The 26,980-nt window shown below is 38.4% G+C and overlaps 1 protein-coding gene across 1 annotated transcript in view; it reads left to right on the top strand.

Annotated features, from left to right (window-relative positions):
• The window catches only part of ARHGAP42 (Rho GTPase activating protein 42), a 157,258-nt gene that overhangs the window by 40,775 nt on the left and 89,503 nt on the right, over window positions 1-26,980 (top strand). The window contains exon 3 of the mRNA XM_048934363.1: window positions 10,930-10,991. Coding sequence (XP_048790320.1) covers window positions 10,930-10,991 — 62 coding nt within the window. The remainder of the gene's footprint in view (window positions 1-10,929; window positions 10,992-26,980) is intronic.

Raw genomic sequence — 26,980 nt, 5'->3', positions numbered from 1 at the left:
TCTCTTTGGCAGATGTAATCATTTTTAACCCTAATACTGGCATAGAGATGCAATCATGCTTAATGACCACTTACCTAAAGCAGTTACTTCTTAATTCCATAAGAACGTGATGAAAAAAGGTTTGCTGTTTATAGTCAAAGTCTGTCAATACCTTGTTAAGTTGGTGGATGGTACCAGGAAACCTCCACTTCCTCCAGTGTAGAAGGAAGGGAAAAGATGAGAAAAATGATACATCAATATGTAAAATAGTTATGGTACTTTCCTGTGTGAATAAGTGATGTGTGGGATTATGTCCCATGTTCCTAACAAACCTGAACAAACTGCTTAGGTGATGTGTAATGTTTCTGCTGTCACTTCGTGACATCACACTTTGGGATGCTAGCCTTCTAACCTTTTAGATTTACCTTTGATACCAAAGCCCTACCAGAGTTGTAGGTGAACCAACACATTGTTCTTTCATTCTCTTTTATTCTCTGTCCATCCCTCTTGGTCTACAAACTTACGAGCCATAAAAAGTGTTTCAGATTGTGTTTGTAAGCTTTACTATAAAGAATTCCATTCTGGAGACAAAGCCTGCCTACATGCAGTGAAAACATGCATCTGGTACACAGAGGCCAGTCTGTCAAGTGTAAGGCTGAGCTACTGAGTCTTTAGGATTAATTCACACAGATTACAAACAGATTAATGTTCAAATTGAATTGCATACTTTGAAATATTCTACTTCTATAGAACATTAGTATGGAGTAGAAATATTACAGCCGCTTTTTAAATAAACTGTTAGAAGGGTGGTGGTAGTATTTGAATAATCAATTTCTTCCCTTCCCTCACAGTGTGGCATGGATTGGCATTATAAACATTTACAGTCTCTCAGAGCTGTAGGAAATGTTTTGACTCTTACTGACCCATTTAGAGTTTTCTACTTGTTTCTGTTTTTTAAGGGTTAGAGTACTGGACATGTCAGTTTACTGATGTAAGTCAAATAATTGGATTGATCTAAATTCTGTAACATCGCATGTCTTCAGATTCTCTCTCTAAGCATTGTGTTTTACAAGTGCAGACATAGAAGTTCTAAATAACCTGACTTTTTTGTGTATGTACTTAGGTGCTAAATAAACATCTGTGCACTTTTTTCTTGACTGTTATTGAAAAGACATGGAGTGGAAAGTGTGAATGTTTTGCTGAAAGTATTGTTTTAAATTTTATCAAAAACTTGTATTTTTTTTTTGTTGTTGTTGTTGTTTAAATATTTGTGACACAGTAGCAAAAAATAGATTCAAGTATGAAATTTTTACCTTGCTTTAGATATGTAACACTATCAAAGATTTGTTTCAGTAAAATTCTACACTGAGGAAAAGGATTTTTACTTTTAACAGAAGTCCTACATTTTATGCTTTACTTACGTTTAGAAAAAAAAAATCTTTAAATTCTACAATATATTTATTTATTAAATTTTGCAAGGTGAAAATACTCTTGAGTTAAAATTCCACTTGCCTAATGCAGTATGCACATGTTATATTGTGCTTGCAAATCCATCTTGCAGAGTTTTGGGCTTTGACAAGGCTCAGATCTTGATCCACTCCTTGATTTGGTTTGAGTTAGATGTACATGTCCATCACGCTTAGTCAGGAGCTTCCATGTGCTCTTGCTGTCTGTCTCTGCTGGTTTTTTGGCTTTCCAGTGTGACCAAACCCAGAAGAATGTTCAGATGAGTGCTTGACCTGGCAGCCAGCCAGCTGCAGAAAATCTTTTAAACGACTTCACGGGGAACACTCTTAAAAAGTTATAGGGATTGAATGCCATAAACCCGTGGAGGTCAAGCAGTGGGAATGTTACTAAATCTTTGAAAGCTTACATTTCTGCTTTTGTCTTCGTGGGGAATGTGTTGCACCTCAGTCTGAGTGTTGCAGAAAGCCCATGGGCTTCAAATTCTGACACAGAACAAAATAGCAGTGCATCTACCTGTGAGTACAGTGCTTTAACTGAAATGAAATAGAGAAAATCTTATATGTTTGTTTACTTTTAATTGCACAAACTTTGGTAGCTGTGCTCTGGTTAGATTCTGTGCTCTCTAGTGTGTAGGGAAAGAAGTCTCTTCTTGTAAGGACAGCACGTAGTCCCTAAAGCATAACTCAAGTATAAGTCTTGATTCTGTGGTTTTCTTGCTTCCTGATTTTTGTAACTTTTTTTTGCAGAAGTTTAAATGAAGCATAATTCATCTCTGTGTGTGTCTCTTTCCATACTTTATTTTCTGGTATATGATGGTTTTATTTGGCAAATTCAGAAAGACAGCACACTTATTTTCAAGAACTGAGAAAAAATTGGCAAAATACTTTTTCCCACAACTCCAAGTGGAAATGGCCACAGGAAGAAAGATTACCACTTAAAGTTGTGCTCTGGGAGGATGGAACTCTCACAGCAATTGCTGCTATTTGTTTTTCTTACAGGTATTTCTATATTCTCACAATAAGCCATCTTTGAAATTGGGTGGAATCTTTTATTTTGTTTTTAGTTAATCACAGTGAAAAATTCCAAGTCTGGATTAGGTGCTTCAAAATCTGAATGATGAAAATAAAAGGAATGGCATTACTTGATTAAAAAAAATGTGGCTGGTCGTATTAAATACTAAGCGGGGAGTAAGGATGTTCATTTATTGAGTCTGAAGTTGCCTCACACTGTCCATTCTTCATAGGGCAAGGTTCTGTTGAGAGGAGAACAGAGCAGGTGAAGTTCCCTTACCTTTGTGCATGTTCCCACAATGGAATTCCTGAAAGCAATTTGTGGTTCCTGGGGTTGTGAATTTAAACCTCTGCTAGCAAAATTTGCCATCAGCTTGACAGTCTCTGTTGGTATTTCCATGTTGTTTTAAAACCTGTACATTTGAATCTTTGCTTCAGCCCATATCTCTGACTATGAGAAGTGCATTTCTTTGTGTTACGGGACGATACAGATAGTGTTGATTCTGTTCATTTGTGGGCTGTGGTGTATGTAAACACAGACTGAAGGAATACACAAGTTGCTTATTACAGTCCCATAAGATCTGATACCCAGATTAAGGCAGTATGAGAGACCAAATGGTGCATAAGGAAGCTATTCCAATATTGCTTTTCCAAACTTAAACAGCACTGATACCCTGTGAAGAGATGAGATGTTATTTTGCTCTTCAACTTTCTTTTTTTTTAATCCTGTCCACTTTTGAATGGAATCTTCTGACATAACTTTTGACACCTCTTCTCTGCTAAGCGCTAAAGCATATTGGACAGGGTTTTAGCTTACAAACTGAAATGAGCATAAATACATAAGCAGTATTATCTCATGCTGAAAGAAAGCAGTTACTCTGTTGCCTTGAATATCTGGGGAATGAAACCCAGAAAACATTGACGTTAGTAAGAAAAGCAACAGTTTCAAATCCCTTCACCTTGCTCTCCCATCACCTTCTTTTGTCTTCTTATCAGTTTTCCCAGTAAATATTATTTATGGTACAGATTCATACTGAATTTTCTCCAAAAATATTGCTACTTTGAAAGTGAGGGAAGTGTGGGCCTGTGGTACAAAAGTGGCAGAAGAAATAATAGCAGTCATTGCATGGAAGATTTATTATTCAGTGAGTTTGCAGACTGACGTGCTGATCCTGCAGCATGTTGCCATTAGGCTAAACTGCATTTGTAATTCCATTTAAAGCTGTAGGTAACTGTATGCTTTTAATGTTTTACAGGCTTTATTCAGTAAAAAAAAAAAAGGTGAAAAAGAGTTCTGAACCAATCAGTCCAGGTTGTGATGGTGATAAAGGAAATCTCAGCCCTGTAAGAGAGAGTTCTATTTAAATTTATAATCAACATATTGAAAAATAAAGTGAATTTGGGGCTTTGAGGGCTGTATTTTAGGACAGTCCTCCTTTGGATTTGCCACAGTGGTGATGTTTTGAGACACGTAGTTTAGTTACCTTCAGAGAGATGCTGCATATCCCACATGGCTTTAATAACAGCCACTGTTCCTGCTGTGAATAAAATACTGAGAAAGCAAATTAAATTGCATCTTTATTCCAGATACTTGTGGTGGCTTCTCAGTGTTAATCTGAAATCTATGATTTTTGGCTTTTGCGTGTCTGCTCAGGAAACCATCTGTTGCTTCCCTTATCCTACATTCCCCCTCCTTCTCCACACACTTTTTCAGTATGGCTTAAAGCCACAGAAAGAAACATGGAAATTTTATTTGATGTTGTGGCTTTTGAAAAACTGCTTGAAATAGCATTTGTGCTTGCAAATAAAACTTGTCATTAAAAGTTCTGGAAATACTTCTGTGAAATATTAACTATTTAAGAATACATTTAGTTGCATTTCAGAAGTGGAAAACAAAGTCTTATCTCCCAGCCCTCCTGCCTGCAATTATGTTTGCTGTGATTTGTCACTGAAGTCTAGTAAACTAGAATTAATCCTTAGGAAATTTCCTTATGGGTCTGATGTCCATTTTGATTTCTGATGTGGTAATATATTACTGGGAAAACTCCCCTGGAGGCATTAGTTGGTGCTTGTGCTCCAGCAGGAGTTCAGAGCCTGCTGTGTCAGCGCTAGTGGTGACTGGTCTCTGGGGGTCATGCACTTGGCTGGTCCTCTTGCCAGCAGGGCTGGGGCAGGGAGCTGGCACAGACACAGTCAGTTCATGAAGATGTAAATTTCTGCCAGCTTTGCACATTTTTTGCACATTTGCTGCACTAGATTGTCTTAATAAGTAACACATACAGCACAATGTGTTTCTGTTTGTATGATTTCTCTATCCTGGCATTCACTGAAGATGATGGTAATAGATTCTTAAAATTCTATAAAATCTTGTTTAGTGTGTGGTTTAGAGTATTTGAATATTGCCTACTGATTATTTAACATGGTCTGTTTAATAACCATAAGTTAAACTGTCCATTTCACAAAAGAGAGTATTTACTTCAATTCTGACCTCCACAGTAACTTTCCACTCTATCTCTCATTGAACATTACCTTTTAAACTTGGCATTGTGTCTTTGAATTCACTTTGAATTGGATTATATACTGAATATATAGATTATCCATTGAATTGATTTTGAGTTAGATTGTATAACCTTATATACCCTTCACTCATTAAATACAGACAGAATCAAACCTAATGTGTGCAACATTTAGCAGTGCAGCTCAACACTGTATGGTGGTATTGAGCTGATTATTGATAGAGTAGCTTCAAAAATCTCCCCAGGTGTGTTGTTTCCAGGTGATGTGTTCTGTACATGAGTATATAATAATATATATATATATAATATATGTATAATATATATAAAATAAAATTTGTTTTCCCTGTAGACCTCAGGGTTGATTCCAGTACAGTAGATGAAAACTCTAAATCATAAAGGAAGCATATTCTTAATAATCCAGTTTATAAATTCAGGTAAAAGAATTGTTATCCTTTGTCTTCTCTCTCACAGTCCTTCACTAAACTTAAGTTCTCTTTTGAATGTGCAGGTGGATGTGTTTGTAGAGCTGTGTGGTATGTTTGAAATGTTCAGGATGAAAAAAGACACACAACACAATCAGTTTTGGAGAAGAAAACATTGTTGATCTTTGCCATCACGCTTTAAACTGTTGATACTGTTCGTTTGCTTCCTTGTGAAGCAAATGAATTAAAAGACTTTAAAATTAAATAGTAGAGGCTGCTTGTCCTGAACAAGGAAAATTTTGCAACAAATTCCTGCTGGATTGAGAACAGTCCAGAGAAAACAACTGGTGATCAGTTTTAATGATGAATGTGATGAATGAGACCGTGACTATAGCGCAGGGTAAATATACAGCTGTTTTTACGTGTTGGAAGTTGTCTTTTCAAATACATCATTTCCGTCACAATACCAAGTGCATCTTACAAATCCTCAGAATAGAATAAGAAGAAGCAGGCTGTACAATTATTTGGATTACATGAGGTAATGATTTGGAGGGAATAACGTGTTACTAAGTTGATGAAGGCAGCACTTTGTGTTACTTAAAGCAGCCTATCAATAACCATTGTTTTGTGAAAATAATTGAAATATCTCATTATAAAACGTTAGTTTACATATTGTGCTCCATATTATCATTATGTTTTCAGCATTTATTTCTTAACTGCGTATTCCCATGACATTTCCTCTTGTAAAGTAATTTGACTCTTCCTCCCTCCCACACCCTTTTGTATTTACAAAGTTCACTTCAATTCCTCTGAGCATATTCTGGTTAAAAACAGCATGTTGCAGTTTTAAGAAAGGGTTGAGATGTTTCGGTGGAACTCGTGGACTTTGTGGCAGACAGAAATAGGCCACATTTTAACACACATGATTCTGATTTCGAAATCTTCTATTTTTTAATTACACAATGTATCTCAATTTATTACTGCAGGAACATTTGTGAGTCCCTTGTTTGCTGTGGAGCTAAACTTCTGAGCTCTGCTTGGGAAGGTCCAGTGCCCTGCATTGAGGGCTGTGTTGTTCATCCCTCTGTTGTCCAGCAGAGTCCTCAAATGAGGCAGAATTACCACATACATGCAAGCAAAGGATGTTTGTACAAAAAGAAGGAAGAAAGAAGGGAAAAGGGGCAGGGGACCTCCTGCTTCCTCAAGCACAGATGAAGTTCTCTGAGGACATACTCTGTTTATAATGATATCAGACTTACGCATCCTATGGAAAGAAGAGTGTGCTGTTACAAAAGGTTCAGAATTACTGCAATACTGATCAGTGTTGTAGGGTAGCTATTGGTGGTTTTTTTTTTTTTTTTTTTTTTTTTTTTTAATGCGTGATGCTTATGCAGTGCAATTGCAAGGACAGAAGAACCACTGAAGCCACCAGAGACATCCCTGTGGCTGAGCTCCATCTGTGTACAGGCAGTACATCCGTCAGTACTCTCTGAAGTACACAGTATGCTTGTTATTTTCCCCTGTGTACCTCCTGTGCTGGAAAGGGATGTTCAGCAAAAACAAATATGTTTCAGTGCTGGACGATGGAGTCAGTACTGATGTGAAGACGCCTCAGCAACAACAGTATTTCTAGGATCAGAGACATACCTTGCTTTCATGCTGCCATAGGATGTGGGTTCTGTGCTCCTAATGAAACATGCCTTAATAATCTACCCCAAAAATGAGGCAGTGGGGATAGGAGGATAGCAGTAGCTTCTCAGTCTTTAGCTTTGGCATTGTATAGGGGTTAAGTTAGTAACTTAAGGTTTTGCTTGATGCGTATCATACTAATAAATTTGTACACTTACAGAACATATTTTTCATTCTTTTTTTTTCTCTGACTGACCTGCTTTTATTTACATCCTATGCAAAAGTTTTGTCTTACAAGTTAAAAACTCTCTGGTTTAGCCATGAAATAAGAAAGCTGCCTCAAAACCTTCTCTTACTACTTTTGTGTCTTTTTTGCCATCTTTCTGCTCAGTTTCTGGTTCCTTCTGTTCATTATTTACTAACTTTATGTGCTTTATACACTGAATGTTTTCTTACCAGAGAGCGTATTTTATTTCTTCTCACCTATATTATTTTTTTCTTGTTCCTAACCTTTTCCATATGATTAGTGCAAAGACTTAGTCATTTATTATAGAGCTGGGAACAGGCAGTGTTTGTGCTTGGCCAGTAAAAGCTGTAGTGTTAACATTCTCATTACAGATGATGCTGAAAGAAAATTTCAAGAGACTTTGTTGTAGTAAGGATGGTTTTAATGATGTGATCAGAAGCTTGAGTGAAGAGTACCATGAAGTTTGATGTGGGTAGGGAAAACTGTTATTTCGGTAGGTTCTGGGTCTTGGTGTTTCCACAAAGATATGATGCTAAGCATTATAATTTCTCTTTGAAATAATTTCTGTCATTGTAAGTGACTCTGCAATAAAACACACAACAAAGGAGAGAGGGATGGAGTTTTAACATGTGACTGCAGGAACACATCATCTTGCGGTTAAAAATGACCAATTATTTCACTGAAATAATCTGGAAACTATTTATCTTGCTGGCTTTACTAGAAATTCAGCTTTTTTTTCTGCAGTGCATCCGAATTCTCTGAATAGGTAGTGAAACTCAGACAGCATGTTTTATTTAGCTTATTCTTTTTTTTCCCCCCCCTTTTTTTTTTTTTTTTTTTTATGGTGGGTGAAGAATCACTCTGCCACAGGTGTCAAGGAGGAGCAGACTCTATCCTGTTTTCTACTGGCAAGGATAGTTTCTTTTTAAATTCTGGGGGTTACTAACATAAAAAACAGTAAACAATTTGTGTGTTCTGGTCGTTGCTTATTTTGGTTTTACGGTTGCATAAATGGGAGCACAGATACTTTACCCGATAGTCAACAGATGTTACAAAATCAAAGGAGCACAGAATGGTTTGGATGACCTTGAAGCCCATTCTGTTCCAACCCACTGCCATGGGCAGAGACACTTCCCACTACCTCAGGCTGCCCAGGTCCTCATCCCTCCTGGCCTTGAACACCTCCTAGCATGGGTCATCCACAGCTTATGGGCAGCCTGTGCCAGTGCCTCACCAGCTTCAGCTCTCTGTTACTTCCTCATCAGTTGGCTTAACCAGTCAGTTAGCTATTTCTTTACTTGATTTTGACAGGTGAGATATTATGAGATGACTGTAAGTGATTGAGCTAACTCAGTGCGCAGCAGACCAAGGTCTTCATGTCAAACATAACTTTGAGCTAAAAGGCTTATCCAGGAGATCTGGAACTCCTGTTACTGAAAACGTGCCAAAATTTATTTTATAGCATTTGTGATCTGAGGGGAAAGTCCTATAGGAAAAGGCTTGAGACCCAACAGGATGACTGTCTAACTCACCGGGTGTGTTTGTGCTGAACAGAGAGCTCGTGAGTGATGATGGGAAAGATTTGTCAGCAAATAATGAACTGGAGGGCAAGATGTGCAGGTATAATGTTATAGATGCAAACAATAAACTAGGTGAGGTCTTGGCAGAAGAAAGACAGTAAACAGTTACAATAAACAGTAAAGCATTCTTTAGCTGTAAAAAGTTAAAAGAGAACAAGAAGAATGCAAAGGTGACCACTGCAAGGTTCCTGCTGGGATAAAGCAACAGCTTAGAGATGATCCAGCAATATAAGTAGCAGTTTGTATGTCCTCAAAATATGCTTATAGAAAGCTAGACAGTGATTCCATTTTAGGAAGTAAGAGAATACAGCAGATCCTCAATTTTTTCAGGGATTGAGCCGTAGTATTAGAGTAACGAATTTGGTAAAAGCACTTAAGAAGATGGAAAAAATAGTTGTGGTCGTTTTATATTAATAGATGGCTAAGGTTCATCACGCTCCTCAGAGAAGTAGAGAGAGAAAATATAGTGAGGAAGGGCTTATAAGGTCAATGAGATCACTCACTAATTACCTAAACAGAAAGAAAAACAAACTCAGCATGAGAAAATTAATGTAGCAGGAGGCCATAAATTAACAGATTAAGGTATTGAGAACTGAAAACAAACTACACAGGTCCACTATGGGTGGCAGCTCCGCCAGCCCTCCTGCCCCACTGCGGGCTCCTCTCCATGGGCTGCAGCTCTGGCCTGGGCTGCTCCTGCAGGGGTATCCGTGGGCTGTGCCTCCTTCAGCCATCATCCACTGCTGCACAGCGGGCTCCTCCATGGCTGCACGTGGCCATGTTCTCCATATTGTGTCCGTGGGCTGCAGGGGACAGCCTGCTCCTCCATGGGCCTCTGCTGGGCTGCAAGGAATTGCTGCTTTGTGCCTTGAGCAGCTCCTGTCCTCCTGCACTGACCCTGGGGGCTGCAGGGCCGCTTCTGCCCCATCTCTCTCCCCTCTCTCCCAGCTGCAGTTGCACAGCACTGATTCCCTGCCTCCAATCCACTCTCCCAGAGATGCACGCAGCGTCGCTCACAGCTCAGCTCTGCCCAGTGGTCCCTGTGGGAGCAGCTGGAGCTGCTCTGCTCTGACATGGGGCAGCGCTGGGTGCTGCTCACAGAGCCACCCCTGCAGTTCTCCAGCTACCATCACCTTGTCATCTAACCCAGTACAATAGTAAAGAGGACAACAGTTTTGTTAGCATACTCTCAGAAGCAATGAAGTTTGTATTTTCATTCCTTTCAAGCCTGTTCTTTCAAAAATTCCACAAGTTTTGTTCTGATTTTGTTCCTTTATCACTACACCCCTCTTTAGATCATGTCAAGTGCGTTGAGGGAAGCTCTCAGGAGAAGGCCGAAGGATCTACTTTGCTTTCAAATATTGATTCTCTTCTGACATCTATGTCTGTGGAACAGTGATGCTGAATTCTCAATAACTCATGTTCCCTTGAAAAGTAATATAAATAGCCAGGCAGGAGTTTTGTAGAGAGGTTTGTACCGCATGTTTCATGAGAATGAGGCCTTAAGACTTTGGAGCGTTTTCCATTTTCTCACCAAGTTTTATGAGTTAAGGCTTTCATCATGTTCCTGTTGACATCCAGAATTGCCCTTGGACTGATATATGAAAGCAACTTTGAGCAAGGCTGCTCTCATGGTTTTAGCAGAATTCTTCTGAAACCTTGACTTTCAATTTTTCACCTAAATATTTATCATTACTCCTTGGAATTTTTGTGGCTGCACTGTAATATAAGAAATTTAAGATTTTTTTTTTTTTTTTGCATTCTCTTTTAGCTGTCTGATGTTGTGGCTGAATGTAAAATTCTTTGTTTTAAGACTGGGCTTGGCATCTTTCAGAATAATCTGTTTGCCACATTCCTTTTAAAATGTTGTTTTTTTTTTTTACCTGACAGTGCTCAGATTCCTTTCTTCTCTACTGCTGGCCTGCTATTCACTTCGGTCTTTGCATCATTTAATGAATACTGACTGCAGGGAAGTGCTGTGTAAGCAGTATATCTTATATTCCAGCATCAGTCCAGTTAACAGATTTGCCTGGTCTTAAATAAAATGGTGACTTTTTTTTTTTGTGGTTTGCTTTTCAGCTCAGTCACTGAAAGAGTTTGCGCGGCTCCTCATTGCTGTAGAAGAGGAAAGGAGACGACTGGTAAGTTTGCTAGCAAAGATGTTTTGCATTGGGCTTCCTTTTATATAAAATAATGCCTTTTTTTCATTCGTCTTGAAGTGCTTTTTTATTTATTTATTTTTTTAAAGTTGTGTATTTCATAAGAATCACTTGGAGTCGTGCAGAGGCAAAAATGTGCTAACTTAGATTTCAGCAGTTTTTAATGGGTTGTTCAGCCAAATACTCTGCACCAGTCCAAAACTGTTCTCTATTTTTTTAATTTTTTTTTCAAAATAGGCTTTTAATGCTGCTTTACCTTTCCTTTTCCCCATTCTGCCATATTAGTCACAAGGTGCAATAAACTAAACTGTAAACAAACATATTGGAATGGAAATCAAGATCAGTATTTTGGTTTAATGAAATAATTCTTACAGTATGCACAATAGTAATCAAAATGTGATATGTTAAGTAGAAACCAGATTTATCACCTCTGAGAGATTTGTGCACAATATATTGTAGAACAGGCTGTCAGATTTGTCCTTTGTTGAATTATTTGTATTCCCTTTGTTTCCATACTTATGAGTCAACAGTATGCATTCATTTACATTTCTCTTCTGATGTAGCTTTGTTAAAGTTTGAAATGTATTCTCTTACAAGGATTTTTTTTAACAGTTCCACATGAATCACACAACTACGTTTTTGTTCCATGGATGTCAATCACAAATAAAGAAGTTTTAAGGATTAACCTCACTAGGGGGATTTTTTAAAATATTGTGCAAGATGAATCATCACAGATCTGACCTCTGGTTGTGTCTGTCCTTGTTTCCCTTTCACTTATGAGTACACAGGGGGGTGAAAGAAAAGATTTTCTGACTCAGTTTCGGGGAAATTTACCAATCCAGGAGGAACCTTACTTAAGGCTTTCCTGTTCCTTGGAGCATAGAGGACAGAGAGTAGGTCTCCCGCTACTTCCACTTCATAAATATTCTGAAGTAGCAGAATGATAAATGCTCATATGGTGGAGTTACATAGTTCCTATAATCTAAACTTATAAAAGGGCGAGATTTTTGGTTGATGAAAAATTTTCTGTTGATTTTTAATTTATCGTGGGTATGTGGAACAGAGAGGGAAATTGGGAACAGTTCAAAATTGACCACCTTAAAGCATTTTTACCAGGATACATATGAATGAGTCAGTTAAGCAGCTTTTCAAATGAATAATTTTCCCATTTAAGTTAAAGATTATTTGAGCTCACTGTGAGAAAAAAGAAATGCAATGAAAAGGTGAAGTGATTAACCTTTCCCAGTATGTGTATGTAATTTCTCTTGATTTTATTCTTTTCTTTATTCTTCTTCTTCCTTCAAATGCATCACTTTTTCACTTTTAGAAGTATCTGGCCTCTTTATATTTTATAATTTCAAATCTCAGTGAAGTGTTTTACTTGTTTATCTTGTAGAAGGGCCACAGAGGGGAAACAAAACCCTTAATGTTCTTAAGTGAGAAAGAAACAGTCAAATAGATACTTGTCCTTTTTTTTTGCTGTGAATTCAGTGAGTATGCATGAATTTAATTGCTGAGCTGTTGGATCCCATTGCAGGGTCAGAGACTCGAGGAAGATTTCAGTCCTATGGAAAAATATTTTGCAAGTTGCTACAAATTTAGTAGAATGCAGTCATCAAATCACTGTAAATCAAGTAGAAAATAGATAATAAATACTCTGTACTTGATGGGAAATCATTCGTATCCAGCATTTTGAAGGATTTAAAAATAGTACCATTTTTTTTCTTTAAACCGAATGCATGGGCTGAGATCTTCTTGAACATACAGATATGTCAGTGATACTTGTATAGGAAAATTCAGCAAACAGGATTTGTCAGTTTTGTCAAAGTTTGGTCTTCCTGTTGCTGGAATTCACTTAATTATTCTTGAAATGAATCTTCCTAAAATAGATGGTTATGTTAGAGTCAAATGCAAACATGAGACCCTGAGGTTTGAGAAAATTACTTGCAGGATAGAACCATATTGTCTAGATTGCTACATAGCTTTTGTGCTCAATCTATTCATCGTGGGTAAATTTCATAGGAGAAAAAGATAGTTTGCTCGTTGTTTGTTTGTTTATTTATTCTCTAAGTTTATGCTCAGCATAAACTGCGATGCCATCTACATCATATTTTCCACTGCATGTAGTATACCTGGGCTGTGTTATTTGTTCTGCTCTTGATCGCAAGTTGTAAATACTCTGCAGAAGTAGCTAAAGCTTTGCTGACATACTGGCAATCTGAAAAGGGCCACCTTTGTCCAAGATGCTTAAGATACTTGTGATTCTCCAGATGTCTTCTTACCGCGGTTTTGTGCATCATGGAATCCAGAGGTCTCTGTTAGGACACCGCACCAGATGCTGAACGGATAGCTTGTAATAGGAATTTTTTTCTTCAGAACTTTATGATTTAACTATGAAATCTTCAAAACATTTCTTGACTATTTCTGAGGAAGTCTGAAGCAGTACGCTTTGATTCCTCAGCTGGAATCCTTTTAAGCCAGCCAGCCTGCGGAATAGTGATGATTTCAGAAAAGGTTGTCAGCTGACTACTGAGCTTGAGCCAAGGCACGCGGGACTTTTAGCACTTGATTTCCTTTGTTTTTGCATAAAAAGAGAATACTTACATAAGTAACTGTAAATATGAAATATAGCTTGTTCTTTTTGATGTTTCTTGGGAGAGAGTTGGAATAAAACAGCTAGTCAGAGTAATGACTTTTTATAGGCAAACTTATTCATGCCATTTACAACTGCCTTCTGATCCTTCAAGTGTGTGACAGTAAAAGACAGTGTTCTATCAGCTAATGCTGAATGTAGAGCAGTATGGATTGATAGATGTTAAATTTACTTACTTAATGATTTTGTTTTCTTGCTTTGAATTTGATGTATTTATGATCCTGGCAAGTGTGCATATAAGAGCATAAATTAGATTTGAATGTGGAACGTGCAGATTGATATTACTAGTTTATTTTTCATCTGAATAGCTCTGGTAACTGCCTGTTAAATTCTTTAGAGAGAAAATTGGTTTTGTTTCAGTGAGTGCAGACAGTGCAAGCGTTGGAATGGTTGCCCACTGAACACAATTCTTTCCAATGGTCTAGAAAATAGCTTGAGGAATGCTTAGCAACTCATTCTTTCTTAAATGAATAACTGAGAAAAACTTGCTTTTGTTTTCTTTGGAAGAAACTAGTGAAATAAGGTAATGTGGACAGTATTATTTGGAAAAGACATTGAAGTATGAGATGAGATATTGCTGTGTGATATAGAAATAAATATTCTGTTTCCTAAAGCTTTGCAGCCATTATTATTGGTAGCAGTAATAAATTGGTGATCATTGTGGGTAAATTTCTCATGTCTGCGGTTTTATTTGCTGATGAATATGAACCACAGTCTTAGAAAAAACAGTGATTGTGCACCAAATACTTCCTCTTAGAACGTAATTGGAGGAAGCAGTAACTTGTAAGACACCTTTTATAATACACAACATTGCTGTATGTCATTCCACATTGTTAATCTCCTGATGCTGTTGACAAATGCTGGGTTCTGAATTCTGGGATTTACAAGCAGTGTACCAATGGAGTAAGAAGTCAGAGCTATCCATGCTGCCTTTCCAGTGTCTTCGGGAGCAAGCCAGCAAGGCATGTAAAATAATGGCCTCTATTTCCTAGTGGTTATTAGAGAACAATAGAGATTTGCAAGAATCTAACTTCATGTGAATGTTTTGGTCTATATCAAGGGGACATACTTAAAATAATTTCCTTCTGCTCTTGTTGAATTTCCATTGTTTTGTTTAAAGAAATGATACACTTTTTATTTTAGGTGTTCTGGCATTATTTATATTTCCTACTCATTTGATACTGTTAGCAAAATATATAACAAACAGAAATGTACTGGGACTAAAATAAAATAACAGTTCCCGTTTCTGTCATGGAATTAATGCTGTTTTGGCACTGTAGATGGATTGGTTCATGTTACTGACTTCCTCTTTCTTGAGATCCCTTATTAATTTGAAGTACTGAATGTATTATCTTGAGTGTTACGTTATATTCAATGTAGCTCTGTGGTGGTTTCACCCTAATGGGCAGCTGAACTCCAGCACAGCTGCTCTCACTCCTCTCCCAGCAACTGTTTACTTCAAATTCTGCCAAAGAATCAAAAAATTGCTGAGGTTGGAAAGGACATCAAGACATTGAGTCCAGTCTCCTTGCAAAGCAGGTTCCCAGCAATAGGTCACACAGGTAGGTATTCAGATAGTTCTTCATTATCTGCGTATAAGGAGACTTCACAACCTGTTCCAGTGCTCCAACATCCTTACCATAAAGAAGTTCTGCTTTCTGATCTGAGTAATTTGCAAATACTATAAGAAATATTAGAGAAACAAAAGGAAAAAACCTTCATCCTTAATTCTCCCATTACTGAATTTATTTGTATTTATTTTACACTAAGACGGGAGGTTTAGGTTAGATATTAGGAGGAAGTTTGTGTCCTTACCATATATAATATGAATTCTAATTTTTAAAGCATATAATACTGTGTTGTTCAGGTTTGTGCCTCTTAGCCTTGGGAATTGTTGCTGAAGAGAAAGGATTGAACATCAGCAATTTGTGGTTTTCTGCTATGTTTTCACTGTAGAACACTTGGAGTAACTGCTACAAAAACTCCTCTCTCATGAATGGTGCTCAGAACCAGATTTCAGACCCAAATCTGAGTCAGCTCCCTGTCTGAACTACTGTCAGTGTAAAAAAATGGGAGGGAACTGGAGCAACAGCTAGAAAGATGCTTTTGTGTTCATATTATTTTATTATTTGTAGAATATTTCTTGACTCGTTTAAGAAGAAGTCAAGTCTTCTCTGCTGAGTTGGTTCAAGTGTTGGTCTGACTGTAGTGAATGTAGTTGAAGAAGTGATCCAGCTGGAAAAATAATTCCTTTGACCTTGACTTTCTATCGACTACTTCCCCTCACTTCAAGGAAAATGACCTTCTAGGACAGCATTACTGTCAAGGAGATAGGAATTTCTTAGACGTAGTTAATATAAAAAAAGGGATAGTATTTTAACTATCCAGTTGTCTACAGGCAGTGTAGTCTGTGATCACTTTAACTGAGAATGAATTCAGAGAGATGCTTGTTTCTTTCTTGCAGGCTTCCTGGGGGCAGATTTGCAATGTGGTCTCTGGTTTGCTCATCAGGAAGAATTTGCTGTGCTGCTTTCCCTCTTGCTGTATCTCAGGCTATTGTGATTTAACTTGGCAGGTAGTGAAGTACCACACAGTCATTCGCTCATTTGTTCTCCCAGTGGACTGGGGAACAAAATAAATTTTAAAAAAAGTAGAACTCATAAGTTGAGATAGAAACTTTTCATGAGGGCTGCTCGAAAAGCAATGCCTTCTATTGTATTATGTTGGCCCACAACATCAGAGGCAGATGCTGGTGATATGGCAGAACAGCTTGAACCTTACCACCACTAGTCTGTTCAGTTTTGTTGCTTTGTGACAGATGGCAGCAGAGGGACAGTCTGGAAAATGGCACGTGGACAGAAGTGCATATGAAGCAAAGGTGTGGAATTGAATTCCTCCATGTGGGAAATTGCACCCATTGACATTCACTGATGTTTGCTGAACATTTCTGGAGACCAAACAGTGGATATGAGTGCTGTGAGGCAGTGGGCGGTGTGTTTCAGCAGGGAACAATGACAGGGGAGACCAGCCACTTTCTGGATGGCCGTGCAGGCTCTTGTTAATGGCTGGTGAAAATGCACAGTTAATGGTGGTGACTATTGAAAACCAGTGTTTTGTAGCTGAGAATATGATGATATCAAAAAGTATTATTGTACTCTTTGTATCAGTTGCAATTTCTATGGAAATAAATAGGGGTCATTATTTTCAGAGTGCCCTATATAATAAGAAAAGAAAGATGAAAAAACATAGTAGTAATGATAATAATATAACATATAAAAAGACAAGTGATGCACAGTGCAGTGGCTCACTGGCCAGTATGCAGCCAGTCCGCACTATTTTTCAAGGCTTTTTTCACATGATGTTGTATGGTATGGAATATTGCTTTGGCCAGTTTAGGTCAGTGGGTTCTGTCCCCTCCCAACTCCTCGTGACCCTTCAGTCTCCCTAATGGCAGGACAGCACAAGAGTTGAGAAACCAAAATGTCCTTGGCTCTGTGCAGTACTGCTCAGCAACAAATAAAACATCAGTGTACTATCAACATTGTTTTTCCCTTAAAGCCAAACGCAGTATCATACCAGACACTATGAAGGAAAAATCAACTCTGTCCCAGCTGAAACCAGGATGAAAGGCAGAAGGAATCCTCTTGCTATCTTTCTCAACACCACTTAAGTACAAAAACACACATGCTCAATGAATGTTTCTTAACATTCGTGCTCAATTTAAGAACAGAAATGCAATTCAGAGAGTAAAAGTAAACATCTCACTTTCTGTTATCAGTAATGTAGTTTAGCATTTAGAATCTATATGTACACGTGGATGTCTGAGCTTTCATAAAAGAAACATACTACGCCAGACAGTTTGGAATTTAAATTAGGTGCTCTTTGTACCTAATTAACTTGCTCTCCCAGATGGTAGTGTGAGCTTCTGTGAGTTTCTCAGACGTTAATGTTTAGGAATACATATGGAGCTCTTAATGTTATTTTTCAATTGCAGAATTGGTTTGGTGCATTCCTAATTTGTTTGAAGTACATTTCTAAATTTCTGTAATCATTTTCATCCTGTAAAATTGCTGACTCCAGTATTTATGTGTAAATAATGAAAACATTAAAACATCCTGTGACTTCTGATAATGATAATATTCAAAAGATCAAACAAATCAAACAAAAGCAATAGTGCCACCTGTAACTGCTGCCCATCTGCAGACTTGTGGTGTGAAAACACACCTCTCTGTTTAAGTTTGCAGAAAGGACTTCTGGAATACAGAGTTTGCTCAGGCTTTAGCCATTGTGATGAAATAAACAGAAAACGTACTGTCCAGGATTTGTGCCGGATTTCTGTCAGCTTTCTATTTTCTATTTCCTTTGCCTTTTAATGTGCGATTTTTTTTTCTTCTGTATGTAATTAAGAACTGTGGCATTTGCAAAGCCTTCTGCACCTGGTCCCGCTCAGCGTGCCCCTCACTGGCACTGTTGCCTTGTAAACCTACCACCTGAGAAAGAAAGCAACCCAGCCATTTTTTAAGGCAGACATTGCTCTATCCAAGGTGGTTGCCATTGAGTTCGAAGCATAACATAGTTATTTTCCTGGAGCAAACATTTTTTTTTTATCAGAGGTGCCAAAAACTATATCCAAAGCCTGAGCAAGAAGGCTTTGATAATTGTCATCCTTTTAATATTTGCTCTACTTGAGAATGGAAACAAGGAATTTCCATTCTTCTTTAAATCATGATGCTTGTCAGAGATGCTTGTCACACTGAAGATGAATACAGTTGTTTCGTTTACCTTTTAAACTTTCTCCTCTTCTCTTCCTATACTTGAGGTGCTTGTAGTTGCAATTACATCCCACCTAGGAAGGTACTGGGGTGATTTCTGCTTATTGCAATATAAAAACAAGTCTTTGATCTTTGGACTGTCGGGCATTTTATTAAAAGATTTAACAGCTATCTGTAAGCAATGGTTTTTACAGTATCTCAGTAGGCTGATGTAGTGCCTCAGTAGCTTTTTTCGTGCTGTTCTTCACTGACTAACCAGCAATGGCTAAAGATAAGAATAGGAAGTGGTTATTGAAAATTGTGCAGTAAAAATTTAACTGTAACCAAATTTCAGACAATTTCTGGTGTACTTCACAGTATTTTTCAATTAGGAGAGAACATTCACAAAATAGCATATCTTGTCCAGTTTTGAAAAGTACCATTCAGAGACAGACGTGAAATCCTTCAGTCAAAGTTCAAAGTAAGTGGTTAGAAAGCTGCTTGGTATTTCTCATTTTGTAAATTCAATCTGTTCTCAATTTCATATACTCATTTCACGTTCTGTGTTTCAGTGAACGTTGCTTTACAAGACAGTAACTTCCCAAAGTGCTTTGAAAAGCATTCACTGGACAGTATCTGGAACAGTTTTACTGTAATGACATTTTAGTCTCTGCAGTAATTCAGGTAGTTGTGAGTTCAGCTTGTATATGTCACTAACCAGTGTCTTCTTAGGTGACATTTGATGGAGGAAAGAAAAAGGTGTTTGGACTTAAGAGTATTTCAAGGCGAACAGATCTTTGGTAGAGTAACCAACCCACCAGCAATGAAGTGATGTATTTAATGTGTGGCTGTGGAGAGGAATGGAATGGATTTGCTTGTAGCAGTGGGCATGTGCTGTACCCATTACTAATCTCTAATAATGCCAGAACATGCTGTTATCTGACCATCTGCCTCTTATTTTTTTTTTAAATGAACTCTGATTTTATCTCCACTTCTCTTGGTAGTATGAGAAAAGGTACTTTGTTCTTATGAAGAATTTATTTTTAGAAGTGTTCTTAATTTAATCTGCTTTCTGGAATAATCTAAATCCCAGATGCAGAGTCTGTGAATCTGTTTCTTATTCACTGTCTTGATAGAGGTGATCAAAAATGGAAATTGATGTAAGTGCTTTATGTACCTAAGGGTACGTACATCTAAAAACAGATCAGTTAGCATCTTTTCAGAAGAAAGCTAGTTGACAAAGTTTTTTGAAAGTCAAGGCAGCTGAGTATTCTTGTTTGGGGAACTGGTTTAATCTGCATGAGCCCACAGGCATGGCCCGCCCAGCAAAAGATATTTCATTTGAAGTCTTCTCATTGAGATGTTGTCTTAAGGTTTGTGGAACGCTTAGATTGTTTCTTGTTTTCAAGTGTCCGTAGAAGCTCCAGTTATTGTTACTTTGAACAGCTCTTTTAGATGCCTATCCCTGAGCTAGTGCTCTTACTTCAGTTAAGACTGAAAGTGATTAACAGTTTTGTTTACTTCCCCAGCAGCCGTGCCAGTTTATGCACCCACTCCAGAATAATGACCTGGCAGTGAGCAAAACAAAACATTTCATTGGTTGTTTTTCAGCCACATTGCCAAAAACTTTCAGCATCACAGGGAAGGGCAAAGGACAGGTCGAAGAGAGCATAATTAAGCAATGCAGCATCAGCAATCCTGCTAACTTATGTTAGCATGACCGCCTGTGTTCATTGCAGCCCTTTTGATACACCTAGCTGTGGTGAAGAGAAGTTGTTTTTCTGGTGGTTAAAAGAGATCACAAGAGAACATGTGGAAGGTTTCCAGCGATGGGGCTACAACTACAGCCTCCCATAGAACTGTAGATTAAAAAAAAGGGTGAGTTCTGTTTCTTTGGATACCTGATCTTCAGTAAAATGCTGCCTTTTAAATACAGAGCATGCTACACCTTTCTCTCACTCTAAGCTGGCTCTCACACTGTGTTGGCAAGTTAAACGAGAGCTTTCTAAATTGACTTCTGCTATTAGTCACACTCCCATCTGAGCAGAAATAAACAAAGAACGGAACTGTTTTTAGCCCTTTTGCTCTAAGTGTCTTGTCACAGTAAGTGCTATCCTATTTCCTGCATGTCTCTCATAATCCTGCATCCTGTTCCCAAACTTAGTTTAAACTTTCACCACAGACTATTGGCAGAACCTTCTAAATCATAATTGTTCAGCATATAAAGCTTAAATAACTTCTGAGCAGCTTTGAGGCTTGAATAACCTTAGCTATCAATAAACCATTCTAAGTATGCATTTGTATTTCATAGTGTGAAATCAATTTAAACTATCTATAAACTTATATATTTTTTTTTCTTATGGGTTGTTTATGATTACACCTCTTTTTAAGGAAAACCATAATCTTCTCCTGCGGTTGGAATGAATTGACTTTAGCAGCTACATTGTACTTCTCTAATCAGCTCGTGAAATTTCTGTTGGGTTCAGGAGCGTATTGTATGCAGACCGAAGCAGTACAGTCAATAGCATTGACATAATAAAATATCTTCCATGGATTCAGCACAAACAAAAGTTCCTTTATCTCTGAATTGTTCAAATCTGTAGCTAGCCTACTTTTCCTCTGAAAATACATTATATGTTCTTACACGTGCTTTTTGTTTCCTGAGAGAATACGTGCTTACCAGCTGGGAGTTAAGGGTTCCTGGGCATAGGACCATTACAAACACTGTGGCTAACTTTGGCTTTGTGCCTGGACATGTTCATTCATGAATCCTTGTTAAAACAAAATACAACTTCCAATTGCATTCGAATCTGAGAGTAATGAGTTTCCTCAACCTATTTTTTTTTTTTTTTTGACAATGATTTTAGAGGTTCATTGGTGTTGATTAGGTCAGGAAGCAGGCACAGCAAAAGGCAAAGCATTCAACCACCAGGCTGACTGTCTCAGCATTTTATTTTGCAGCAGCTGTGCTGTATAACACGAAGTGATTCCCAGATAGTGAAGGTTAGGAGCTATTGACCCCACTTTTGCAGTTACTTGAATTGACTCCTTTACCCACAGTGACCCACAGCATCTGAGAAGGTGAAAATTCTTTTTCATACACAAGGGTAGCACAGATTGGTCAGATCATGGCTGCAGTGACAGCACAATTCCATGTAACTGCTGTATCAATTCTCAGCCTCTGGAAGCAACAGTCAGGTGTTAAATGATGCCTCATGAACTGCTGCCTACTTACAGGGATGGGTGCCCCCACCCCTGGAGGTGTTCCAGGCTGGGTTGTTTGGGGCTCTCTGCAGCCTGATCTGGAGGTTGGCAACCCTGCCCTCAACAGGGGGCTTGGAGCTTTAATCTTCCTTCTAACTGAAGCCATTCTGTGATTCTGTTATTCTTCCTTAGTCCCAGTGCCCACCACTTATCCACTGATGTGATGTTTTTTAGTGTGGTCTGAAAATACCAAGTGTCTGAATGTTTTTTTTTTGCCACCCTAGGGATGACACAACACATCTCTAGTTGCCAAAAAGAAATGTTATTCAAGGAGAGTGTTGGAGGGACGAGCAGTGTATCAATGGTGAGATATTCCTATGGCAATACAAGAGACCTGGGTGGCTAAAGTCATCAGTACTGTTTGCTGCTTTCACTTTTAAAGCATCCCAGATTTTGTCTGGTTGGATTTCTTTTTTTTTCTTTTTTTTTTTTTTTTTGGCAGGGTCAGTTGAATTTTACTCCACATTTCTGAGCATGAGAGACAAGATGCATGAGACCTTTTCTTTACCTAAACTTTTTTCTCTTCCTGTGTTTGATCTTGTAATAAACACAAACTTCACATAAAGCACTTTGAGTATTCAAAGTATCTCTAAGTTTAGAGAAGTTAGAACCCTAAAGTTAGGGTTCTGACTCTAAAGTTAGAACCCACTTCTAATATCTGAGCTCTGTAATATCTGTAGATTGGCAAGTATTTATAAAGTATATATTCAGGTTCACTCATTTTATGTTTTGAGCAACAGAACTTTCTATAAGATCCTGGTGAGGCTTCCAGTAAGGGGGACCTGCTACTCAGAAATTAATTTCATGACCCTATAGGGAGAGGTTTTTTTTCAAGGTACCTGTTTCCAAAATGACAATACAGGAATAAAACTTACTGTGATAATGGCCTGTCATCCTGACCTCAGTGCCAGAGAAAGCTGTAGAACAGAATCATCTTCATTGAGATCACACAGCGTGTAGAACAGGCCCAATAATCACAGAATCCCAAAAGGCAGGTCCTGATCCAACCTGGTCTCCTGCTATAATTGAGTGAACTGCCTGGTGGTGGATGAGGGAAAGGCTGTTGACGTAGTTTGCCCAGATTTCAGCAAAACCTTTGTCTCCCACAGTATTCTTCTGGAGAAGCTGGCAGCCCATGGCTTGGACAGATATACTCTTTGCTGGACAGAGTATTGACTGGAGGGCTCGGCCCAGAGAGCGGTAATGGAGTTAAATTCATCTGGCGACCTGTTGTGAATGGTGTTTCCCAAGGGGCGGTGCTGGGACCTGTTCTACTTAGTATCTTTACTGAGGACCTGGATGAGGGGATTGAGTTCACCCTCCATTTTCAGATGACACCATGTTGGGAGGAGACATCAATCTGCCTGAGGATAGGAGGCTGGATCACTGAGCTGAGGCCAATCAGATGAAGTTCAACAAGACCAAGTGCCAGGTCCTGCATTTTGGCCACAAAAGCCCCAGACAGCAGTACAGGCTTGGGGCAGAGTGGCTGGAAGACTGTGTGGAAGAAATGGACCTGGGAGCGTTGGTTGACTCTTAACTGAACATGAGCCAGCAGTGTGCCCAGGTGGCCAAGAAGGCCAATGGCATCCTGGCTTGTATCGGGAATGGTGTGGTGAGCAGGACTAGGGAAGTAATTCCGCCACCACTTGGCACTGGTGAGGCTGTGCCTCGGGTGCTTTCAGTTTTAGGCCTCCTACTACAAGAAAGAGCGTGTCCAGAGAAGGACGCCTAAGCTGCTGAGGGGTCCAGAGCACAAGTCTTACAGCGAGCAGCTGGAAGAAGTGAGATCATTTAGTCTGGAGAAGAGGAGGCTCAGGGGAGACCTCGTAGCTTGCTACATAGCTACCTGAAAGGAGGTTGTGACAAGGTGAATGTTGGCCTCTTCTCCCACATAACTGGTGATAAGACTAGAGGAAGTAGCTTCAAGTTACACCAGGGGAGATTCAGGTTGGACATTAGGAAATACTTCTCTGATAGAGTGGTTAGGTGCTGAAACAGGCCGCCCAGGAACGTGGTGGAGTCACCGTTCTGGAGGTATTCAAGAAATGTTTAGAATCATAGAATCATAGAATCACTAAGGTTGGAAAAGACCTAAAAGATCACCCAGTCCAACCGTTCACCTATTCCCAATAGCTCCTACTAAACCATGTCCCTCAAAGTTTAGATGTACCAACGGACATGGTTTAGTGGGGAAATACTGGTAGGTGGACACTTAGATTAGACGATTTTGGGTCTTCCAGATTATTCTGTGATTCTGTAACTATCACAAAAAGGAGCAAAGTCTCCACATAATTATCTTTTTTTTTTTTTCCCTAAAATAACTGAGAGCTACTGTTACTATGGTCTTTAACACGTAACAAAAGTTAGTTGAAGAAACAAAAGTTTCTTCAACTGTGTCGCAATTTTAAGTCTTGTATAGCATCCTAAAAATAATGGAAGTGATTATGGGATGATCAATTCCAGGAATATGGTTTCTTTTCAAAGTAGCACCTAAATATACTGTGATAACACAATTGGACTATCTGCTGCAATTAACAAGGTTCATTTTCCAAATGATCTTTAAAACTTCTTAGGTTAGCACCTAGAAGTCTAATGCTGTTTTCCCTATTGAGCATTAATGAAGCCACAGCAAGAGTGATGAGTCCAGTTCTGGGCCCTGCAGGTAACAGGGAGCCCTTGACATACTGGAGTGAGTCCTGCAAAGGGCCAAGGGATGAGGGGACTGAAGCATTTCTCCCATGAGGGGAAGCTGAGAGCTGGGACTGCTCACCCTGGAAAAGGGGAGGCTTAAGGGGATTTCATCAGTGTTCATAAATGCCTGAAATGAGGCTGAAAAGAGGACAGAACCAGGCTCTTTTCAGTGGTGCCCACTATCCAGTGTTAGGATAAGAGGCAACAGGCACAAACTGAAATGCAGTAGGTTCCTTCTGAACACCAGGAAGCATTTCCGTGCTGTGCAGGTTACAGAGCATGGGCACAGGCTCCCATGCAGAGGGACTGCAGAGATCTTCATTGGTATTTAAAGGCTAAAAACAGGTTTCTAATTTTGACTCAGGTTCACTGCAAACTGATAAATATTTATATATATATATATGTATACACAATTCTAAATTAAACATGATTTCTGTAAACATTGACCATTTGAATTGCTCAGAGCACTGGGGATGACTGAGCTTATGTATAAATAATGTGTGCATAATTTGCTTGCTTCTGTTTGTGTATTTATTCTCATACCTAAGGATTTTAGAAACTCTTGAGTTTAAAAGCAATGAGGCAAGGATCTGATACAACACTTCTCAGATTGTCTCTTTTACATTTTTCTGCATTAATTCATGAAAAGAGGGAATTTTACCTTTTCCTTTTGCACTTGATGAGTAGAACTTGTTTTCCTTTGTGTGGAATATATGTGCATTGCTTACATCAATCTGGCTAAAAAGAGGCAACCATCTGACAGGAAGAAATTGGGAAAGAATTTACACTGAATGTCAGGAAAACTTCCTCAGGATGAACTATATTGTGAAATGATCTGCCAAGGAAAACAGAAGTGTTTAAGGCACAAAATAAGACTGAGCCCAGTGTGAAAGGTAATATAGAGGAAGAGTAAGTACTTACTATTGTTGACTTAATCGGTGACCGTAGACCCTTCTTAGCCTGAGCCACAGTTAATCAGATTGTCATGAAATATTGTTTAGTAAATTATTTCAAAGATGTCTGTAATGATAATGAGCTGAGAATACCAGATGCTTTTCAGAAAGACTTCTAGTCTCTGTTTATTTAAGGGAGTGGAATTATCAGGAAGAGGAGAGAGTCAGAAGTAGGACATTCTCTAATGAATATCTGCTTTCTGAGCTGTATTTAAGAGTTATTAGCCATGACATTTTACCAAGACCACTTTGTGTGAGGCTATAAGAAGATAGCTTTTATTATTCAGGAGCCTAAATTTTGTGGAGAGTTTTGTGGCTGGCCAATTTTCCTGTTTCTTTATAGAAAGCAAGGAAGCTCATAAGTCAAATATACTTGTTTCTAGCAATTTGGAAAATTTAAAATAAAAACTTAGCTCTAATAATCATAGTTCTGCCAACATCTCTCGGCTTCTTTCTTGGGACATCTATTTATTTGTTTCTGTCTCTGACTGCCTCTCTATTAAATGTTCATCTAGGGTTTTTTTTTTGTGTGTTGTTGGTTTTTTTTGTTGTTGTTGTTTCTTTCAGTTAAAAATTTGGGATGTTTCTGTTTTGATCTGGTAAGAATTTGCTGATGACATTCAGGTTCTCAAGCTCCTGATCTCTTTTAGAAGACTGTCGCTGAAGTGCAGCCTTCTTGTCCCATCTGCCTTAATTTCTTCATGTTCTCTTTCCAAAGAAGGCACTCGCTTTCTGTTTATTGAGGAAAGCATCTGACAAGTTAGCTTCAGGATTTCTGACAAATGACACTTTTTAAAAATAAATGCTGTGGTGAGTCTGACAGCTCAGTATCCCTTAAGGGATAATGGGCAGTAATTAAAAAACATTGTTTTTACTGTTCATAGTAAGTCAGAAGTTTCTTGCTTTGGATAGAGAAGTGTTTATTTGTTCTTTTATTGATTTCCAGCTTTCCCTTCAAATAGCAATGGACCTCACAAGGAGTCTGGCTAGAGTGCATTTGCTGAACTCTGGAGAAGCTTTGTTGACATCTGCTCAGCGAGAAAAACAGGCTTGGCCACAGCATTTACAGATCAGGACTTGGAAAAGCAGAGAGACAAAATCATAACCATGCAGAGCTTATTTGGGGTGAAATATACCTCACTGTAACAGCCAGCGTGAAAGTGCCTGGCAAGGTCTGAAGTGAGAACCTTGTAAAGTAAATCCTGTTGCTTATTTACAAAGATTTGTCTTAATCATCTAATACATGAAACTGTTAAGAATTTGAATTTAAATGAAGTGGTAATAATAATAACAATAAAAATAGCAAACAAAGAAAGAAAGCCCACCGCAACTCCTCTGCTAAGACAGGCATTCCTATATTTCCTAAATTAGAAATTTCTCCTCTGGTGCAAGAAGATCTGTGGGCTTTTGGTTTTGGTTTTGGTTTTTATTCATGTGGAAAAAGTACTTTTCTTAGATTCATTTAAGAGGTGAAGGATATTTTCAACACAGTAAAACAGCTGCACTTACCAGTGTTCTCAGTAGAATCATTTACTATTAAAAATACTGTGAAGCATAGGTATATTTGAATTACAAGTCTATTTTTCTTATTTAGTTCAGTGCTCCATTTCCCCCACTACAGTATGCATTGTAAACACTCCTGCTGAGGATTTTTTT

The sequence above is a fragment of the Lagopus muta genome, chromosome 1 (assembly GCF_023343835.1).
Source record: "Lagopus muta isolate bLagMut1 chromosome 1, bLagMut1 primary, whole genome shotgun sequence".
In the NCBI taxonomy this organism is placed as follows: domain Eukaryota; kingdom Metazoa; phylum Chordata; class Aves; order Galliformes; family Phasianidae; genus Lagopus; species Lagopus muta.
The sequence above is the reverse complement of the archived record's forward strand: the minus strand, read 5'-3'. Positions and strand labels throughout refer to the sequence as shown.